Source organism: Macrobrachium nipponense, chromosome 31 (genome assembly GCF_015104395.2).
Source record: "Macrobrachium nipponense isolate FS-2020 chromosome 31, ASM1510439v2, whole genome shotgun sequence".
NCBI classification, from domain to species: domain Eukaryota; kingdom Metazoa; phylum Arthropoda; class Malacostraca; order Decapoda; family Palaemonidae; genus Macrobrachium; species Macrobrachium nipponense.
Window position 1 is genome coordinate 62,062,596 of NC_061093.1, and position 7,977 is coordinate 62,070,572.

General features: G+C 36.1%; 1 protein-coding gene across 1 annotated transcript in view; it reads left to right on the forward strand.

The window, feature by feature from the left end:
* The first annotated feature begins 1,440 nt into the window (after positions 1-1,440).
* LOC135207051 (cubilin-like) overlaps positions 1,441-7,977 on the forward strand; it is a 252,388-nt gene continuing 245,851 nt past the window's right edge. The window contains 3 exon segments of the mRNA XM_064238684.1: positions 1,441-1,598; positions 3,461-3,535; positions 4,780-4,909. Coding sequence (XP_064094754.1) covers positions 3,474-3,535; positions 4,780-4,909 — 192 coding nt within the window. The 5' untranslated portion in view covers positions 1,441-1,598; positions 3,461-3,473.

The window sequence follows — 7,977 nt, forward strand, 5'->3', positions numbered from 1 at the left end:
CCACGCTGGCGGCAAGGTAGAGGGCAAATATTAATGCATATAACTGAAAACTTCAAGCTTTCATCTATACTACCTGACAAGAAGCATTTGTGGTCCCTTTGATTGCTTTATTCCCTTCTAATTTATTTATTGCTCACTTGTGGTGTATTTTAATTCTTTAATGAATACATCGTTCACTTTCTGCTTTCCCCCTTTCCTCTTCACTTTCTGCTTTCTCTCTTTTCTCTTCACTTTCTGCTTTCTCTCATTCCTCTTCACTCCCTGGTTTTCCTCTTTCCTCTTCATTTTCTGCTTTCCCTCTTTCTCTTCACTTTCTGCTTTTCATCTTTCCTCTTCACTTTCTGCTTTCTCTCTTTCCTCTTCACTTTCTGCTTTCTCTCTTTCCTCTTCACTTTCTGCTTTCTCTTCACTTTTGCTTTTCTATCTTTCCTCTTCACTTTCTGCTTTCTCTCTTTCCTCTTCACTTTCTGCTTTTCCTCTTTCCTCTTCACTTTCTGCTTTACCTCTTTCCTCTTCACTTTCGGCTTTTCATCTTTCCTCTTCACCTTCTGGTTTCCCTCTTTCCTCTTCACTTTCTGCTTTCCTTTTGCAAAAAGTATAATCAATACTGTTGGTATTAGAATAATCGTTTAGATCAGTGATTCTTAACCATTTTATTACCACGCCCCTTCTAAGAGTTGGTCCTTCCTTCCACGGCCCCCCCCCCCCCCCCCCCCACTTCTTGCATCTAAGAGTCTACAGTTCCCTCTCAGATTTAAAGGGGAAAAAATGAGAAAGAGAAGCTGTTTCGAGGGATAGGAAGGGAGGTCAATAATTACAAAGCATGGTCAGCCCAACGAGCCTAACTAGAGTAGTAGACTATAGGAAAGTAACATTACAAGGCGACACTTTTGCATTTTTTCATAAACTTCTGAATATTAATTTTCTCACTCTTGTTAAGAGAATAACGACTATAATTAGAGATTTTTTTTTTTTTTTCTCCAGGACTCGCGCCTCCCCTGGAAATTGCTAACGCTACTCAGGTTAAGACTACTGTTTAAATAGATTGATTTTGTGATATTTAGGAGATAAAACCACAAAAGAAAGGTACGAAATGGAGGTGAAGTAAATGGCTGAAATTTGGCTGCAGCTAAGGGCGGAAGGGACTCTGCTAACACCTTTTAGCAAAGCCTACAGTACACCACGTGAAGGGGCAATAACTGCACTAACTTCCCCACCCTCCCCCCAACCCCATGCACGTCCTCTAGGTCTCTATGAGAATGACCGTCTCGATTCCTTCATAACCGAACACCATTTTCACGTATCGCTTTCTAGTAACCCCTCCGTCCGTCTCCATACCCTCAGACCGCCCCCCCCCCCCACCCCATCATGATGTAGTTGGTACCACTCTGTATATGCAGCTGGTAATCCGCCCCTCTACTATACCAGTTTCCCCTGGGCATTGGGTTTACAGCCAGACCGCCCAAGTGCCTAGTTCTGAAACTATTGGCAACGCTTTGACACGAGTCCGGCTGTGGTCTCGGACGCATAATATTGTAGTTTATTATAGTTAATTGTGTGTGTGTGCGTGATTTCTGTCGTTCTTTATGAATACCTGAGTAAGTATCTTGCTTACATTATGTTTTGTTTAAAACAATTATTTTTTTAGCGAATTGTAATTTCCTCACGCTTGTATACAAACTTCCGTATGCGACTAGGGCAGTTTTTTTTTTTTTTTACTTTGTCTAGGTGGAAGGGAATGAACGAGGAAGTAAAGCTTGAGAGAACAGAGATGAGAATGCTGAGGTGGATTATGTGAATATCGCTGCTTGAGAGATTGCAAAATGACGAAATAAGAAGGGTAGGCTTAGTCAAGATTACAGAGGTGATAAGAGTCACGATTGAGGTGGTATGGCCATGTGTTGAGGATGGATGACGAGGAGGGAGTGAACAGGGCTTGGGAGGAACCTGTTAGAGGAGGAAGATCGAGAGGGAGACAGAGAATTAGATGGTGAGATAAAGTGAAGGAAGATATGGAGTGAAGAGGTTTGGTGGAGGATGATGCCTTTGATAGTAGGCAGTGGAGGAGAAGGCGCATCAGGCAACCGACCCCTTAGTGTACGGATAATGGCGGGAAAGAAAAAGATACTGTAGAGTGAGAAGGCTTGATAAGATGAGAAAAATGGAGCTCAATAGAGAGGTGGACAAAAGGTTAGCCTAGGCCAAAAGAATGATCAAAGCGCCTTTAGTACTATGGTCACTTGCGAAAACGGAGAAACCTAGATTTTTTGATAGCGTGAATATTTCATTAAGTGTTGGGAGGTTGGAAGAGAGGGACGCTGATTCAGAAAGCGCAAGAATGTATGTAAGATAGAAGTTAGAAGCCGAGTATGTTGTGCGTGTGCGTGTATGAATGGTGGGTCGAAGCACTGTTAATGGGTCTGTTGTGTGGATGAACGAAGTGGTAAATAAGCTTAAAATTTTTGTGCTAGCTGTTCATTTTCTATGTGGTATTATTTTTATCTGGAGTGCAGTATCTAAGAGAGAGTAGCTTTATACATACAGTGTACTTGTATATACATTTATAATATATATATATATATATATATATATATAATATATATATATATATATATATATATATATATATATATATGAAAAAATACTTACTGTTCAGTCAGAATTCCATCCAATAAAAGTAAGCCATAAAAAAAAAAACACACACCAAAAGGGTAGATTTTAGTTTATATTTCCCGTTGAGAGAAACCGTTGTCTTCGAAATATAATGCTGCTGTAACATATATCCTCTTGGTGTTTTTATGGACTACCTTAAAAAAAAAAATATATATATATATATATATATATAATATATATATATATATATATATATATATATATATATATATATATATATATAGCCTATATTATAAAACATAATCTTTACCCAAAACCTTGCATTGCTGTGAAGCATTATACACTCAAATTATTACATAAAATAATTTACGATTTCCATTGGTTGCAAGTGTTTGAAGCTGGTTGCTGTTGATAAGCATTTAAAAAAATCTATGATCAAACTAACATTTTTTGTTTAATGAATAGCATCTTCTATGTATAGTATCAAAATGATGCAGCAGACTTAATGTCTCAATGTGCGGATACACTAAACGTATGATACAAACTGTCAATTTCTTTTCCAAGAAGCTTAGTAAGGCGAATTATTCATAACGAGCTCGTTTTTTACCCGCCCCTTGAAAGGCACGGAGACATAACGCCCATTAGGGAGTGCGGGTGGAGGGTGTGGGAAGTAGGATGAAACCCCATTGTAAACCATCTTCGAGGTCCCCACTTTAACCCTGCCAAGTTTCATACCCATCGGACCAGCCGTTTGGCAGTGATTGAATGACAGACGGACGGACAGACATAACGCCCATTATAGTAAGGATTTTGTTCCTAACGGTTACTCCTTTTTTTTTTTTTGCAGAGGAAAGACGAAAATGTTCCAGTTGGTCATAACGCTGCTCCTGACCAGCCTCTCATTAGCAGCGCTTGATGACAGGTATGTCTATGACCATTCAAAACTGGTAGTGGGCCATGTTTGCGACCTATTGTCTTTATTGTTAATTTTTTGAAAACTTGCACGACTTGTAACATTTTTTTGGCTACTAATTAATTTGATGAAGCCTACGGGAACCATCTTACACTAAATAATAGTGTTAGATATCTTGATTGTTTATTGATAAGAGGTTGTAGTCATTTTAATTGAATTTTGTTGTTTACTATTGCGAGACATAAGCTTACTTGCACCTTCTAGGCCTAGACCATTTTCTACCACATGGCAGAATTTTTGCTCTTTAATGTTATATTACTTTTCGAGAGCTGTTAGTGTTGAAACTGAGCTTCTGAGTTTATTGATGTAGACCACTAGCAATATATCTGGAATATCTTGAGGAAAAATTTTACGAAAGGTTTCTAAAACACTTTATACTTCAATCACCCTTTCATTTTAATGGAATGTTTAGGAATATTTATTATGCTGACAAATTTATGTGAGTTTGAAATGTGGGTAATAAATTCACAGCATTCCTTAAAGTCAGGGTCAGCCAGCACACACATTCATCAAATATTTGTTGAGTCATAGAAACGATGAAAAAATTAGTAGTTTGTCTGCTCGTAGAAGCAGATTATACATAAAAAAGGGAATAATGAATACATTCGTGATTATGTCATCCATGGCGATTACCGTCTATGCATGTGCACCAGAAATGCCGGGTAAATAGTCAAATAGTTATCCTGCCCAGACACGGCTAAATATCCACTTCGTTTAATTAATAAACCAGGCTCTATTATTTATAGTGATTAGTGGCGTGGTTATAGTAAGATAAGTGAGAGTGGATACACATTACACTCATTTTCAAGTTAACCACACAGGACATTTTGTAGATCCAAGTAGCTAATCCGAACTATTCACACTCAAAATATTGAATAAATGAGATATATTAAAGAGTGAATTAGAAGTCCTGGGATTAAAAAGGCTATTTTTTTTTTAACAATATCTCTCTAGGCATTTATTTATTAAGCACTTCCAAGATTCAGTTTCCTTACACGAGTTTTTAATCGAAGCTGCTAAGCGACACTGCCACCATCACAACCATCTTGTTTTGGGGATTTTTTTATTTACTGTTACTGACTTATTTGGTGATTTTTTTTTATTTGTTTTCGTTTATCTGAACGATTCAGCCACTGATGTCCTTAACATTGCTTCGTATAATAACATTTTCGCATTCACTCTCTTGAATCCAGACCTCGCATAAGATGCGACTCGGGCCATCTGCAGTTACAAGGAGGAGATGGCAAGAACATCACCCTGTCCACGAAGGGAAGAGGCGCTGTGGTCGTCAACGGCGTAGACGTGGCCAATTCCCTCTCCCTGGTAAGTAATACTTTACAAATTTTTCGTCATGTCGTCCTTTCGATGCGTAAAAAAGTTAAGTATATCTTAGTTTAACCAGACCACTGAGCTGAAGTTAAGTATATCTTCGTTTAACCAGACCACTGAGCTGATTAACAGCTCTCCTACGGCTGGCCCGAAGGCTTAGATATTTTTACGTGGCTAGGAACCAATTGGTTACCTAGCATCGGGACCAACAGTTTATTGTGGGATCCGAACCATACTCTATCGAGAAATGAATTTCTATCACCAGAAATAAAATAAATTCCTCTGATTCCGCGTTAGCAGAGTAGGGAAACGGAACTTCGGACCACCGGATTGGCAGCCGAGCTCGAAACCCACTCGTCCAGCGTAGAACTCTTTCGATGCGTAAATATTATACATTTTCTTTCCTAATTTTTCATTTTTCAGCCGGGCTTCCGGCATGAGGGTAATTTATTATTTATTTATTTACATTTATTTTTATTCATTTATTTATTTTTTATTTATCTATTTTTATTTAATTTGAGTTTCTGACGGTCGTGATTTTCGCTTACTCGGGGAGTAAGCCTAAAAACTACTTTGCTGTTGTTGAGAAAAAGGTGTTTCGCGTCGAGTTAAGGATACAGGAATTTTAGGAAAGGATATTTATGATTTATTCATTAGAATAAAGATGTAACAAGTAAATAATGAAAAAGTTAAGCAATACGGAAAAATTATTTCTGAAAATATAACGTATTTATTTTAGTTTTCGTTGTTGAACCAAGGCTCTATTTGACTGTATTTTAGCACGTTTGAATTTATTTGGTGTACTAAATTAAACCTATGTGTCTGTTCGATTATTTTGTGTTTTCACTTATAACTGAGAATGTGAACGTGTTTAATTTGTGTTGTTAGCATAAGTAGTCAAAGTATGATATCTCGCATACGTCCCGAGTAAGCTGGAGCTTGCATCACGCCTTTTTATTAGTCTTTTTTTAACTCATTTGCGCTTTCGATAGGCAGCGCATTATTTATGTCTTTTATTTATCATGAGTATTTCTGATTGGCCAATACTTTATTTTCTGATTGGCCAATACTTTATTCGACATTATTTTTTTCTCTACCAAATATGCTTCCAAGGAACAATTTAAGTTTGTTCGGTATCCTCTTCACTTTTGTGATTCTTTCAGATCGAAAAGTTCGTGATTCAAAGTTATCTTGAATTTTTTTTTCATTCGTGTTTTTTGTGAGTAAACAATTTATCAAGGATGCTTTTTTTTGTTTGTTTTCATTTCTATCTTTTAAGTTATACTTAAATTTCTTTAGCACCTTGTAGATTTGTAACTAAAGTTGACGGGTAGCGCGTACAGTTCATCGTGTTTTGCAAGGTCTAGAAGACTCTACACCTTGGATGTATGTATGCATAGAACGAGCCTTAATGCGCTGCGGTCTGAGTTGAAGGTCAGTCAATGATGAAACCACGGGTGCTTCAGGTTATGACGATAGTCACGACACCTCTGGGCTTACAGGTTAATACTGGTCAGACAAGCAGTGATGAACCCTTTGACTCGCGAGAGAATTCTCGAAAACGGAACTCGAGAATGTCGTTATATTTCGACATATTTACTGTGCGTTGACGTACTGTATTTGGCGGTCTCTGGATACTCGGAGCTCAGTGCGTTACCTTGAGTTACGTAGGCGCCTGAAGTTCATTATTCATAATTGTCTGTTTATCTATTTAAAATTTCCCTTCGTTGGCACAGTTTCATCTCTTTATAATTATGCTGTTATTCTACTCTTTAGACGCTTGGATAACACAGGCTAGTGGCATTTCTGGTTATCTTCGTTCAAGGTGGGAAAATTATGAACAATATGGGTAAAGAGACAATTTTATTTTATGAACACTAAGGGGAAAAAGACCACATTTTTATGAATACTAAGGGTAAAAAGACCATTTAATTCAAGAACAATAGGAGTAAAAAGACCACATTTTTATGAACAATAAGGGTGAAAATACCACTTTTTTTTTATTAACAATAGGGGTAAAAAGACCACTTTTTATGAACAATAAGAGGAAAAATGCCTCATTTTATGAATAATGGTAAAAAGATCACATATTAATGAACTAGGGGTGAAAAGACCATTTCTTATGAACAATAGGGGTAAAAAGAACAGTTTTTATGAACCGAGGGCTTTAAAAAGACTACATTTTTATGAACAATAATGGTAAAAAGACCACTTTTTTATGAATAAGAGTAAAAAGACCACTTTTTTATGAACAATAAGAGTAAAAAGACCACTTATTTATGAACAATTAGATTAAAAAGACCACTTTTTATGAACAATAAGGCTGAAAAGACCACATTTTAATGAACTAAGGGTAAAACGACCTCTTTTTTTTTTTTATTTTTTTTTTTTTTATGGGAATAACTAAGGGTAGAAGACCATTTTTATGTACATTAGCGTAAAAAGGAATACTTTTTTTTATGAACAATAAGGGTATAAAAACCACATTTAAATGAACTAAGGGTAAAAAGACCAATTTTATGAACAATAAGGGTAAAAAGACCATTTTTATGAACAATAAGGGTAAAAAGACCACTCGTTATGAACTAATGGTAAAAAGACCACTTTTTCATGAACAATAAGGGTAAAAAGACCACATTTTAATGAACTAAGAATAAAAAGACCTCTTTTTTTATGAATAATAAGGGTAAAAAGACCATTGTTGATGAACATTAAGGGTAAAAGTACCACTTTTTTTATGAATAATAAGGGTATAAAGACCACATTTTAATGAACTAAGAGTAAAAAGACCACCTTTTCATGAACACTAAGGGTGAAAATACCATTTTTTATGAACAATAAGGGTAAAAACAACAGTTTTATATGAACTAAGGGTTTTAAAAAGACCACTTTTTTATGAACAATAAGGGTAAAAGACCACTTTTTTATGAACAATTGGGGTAAAAAATTCTTTATGAACTAAGGGTAAAAAGACCACTTTTTTATGAACTATGTGTAAAAAGAAACCTTTTTTTAATGAACAATAACGGTAAAAAGACCACTTTTTATGAACAAAGAGTAAA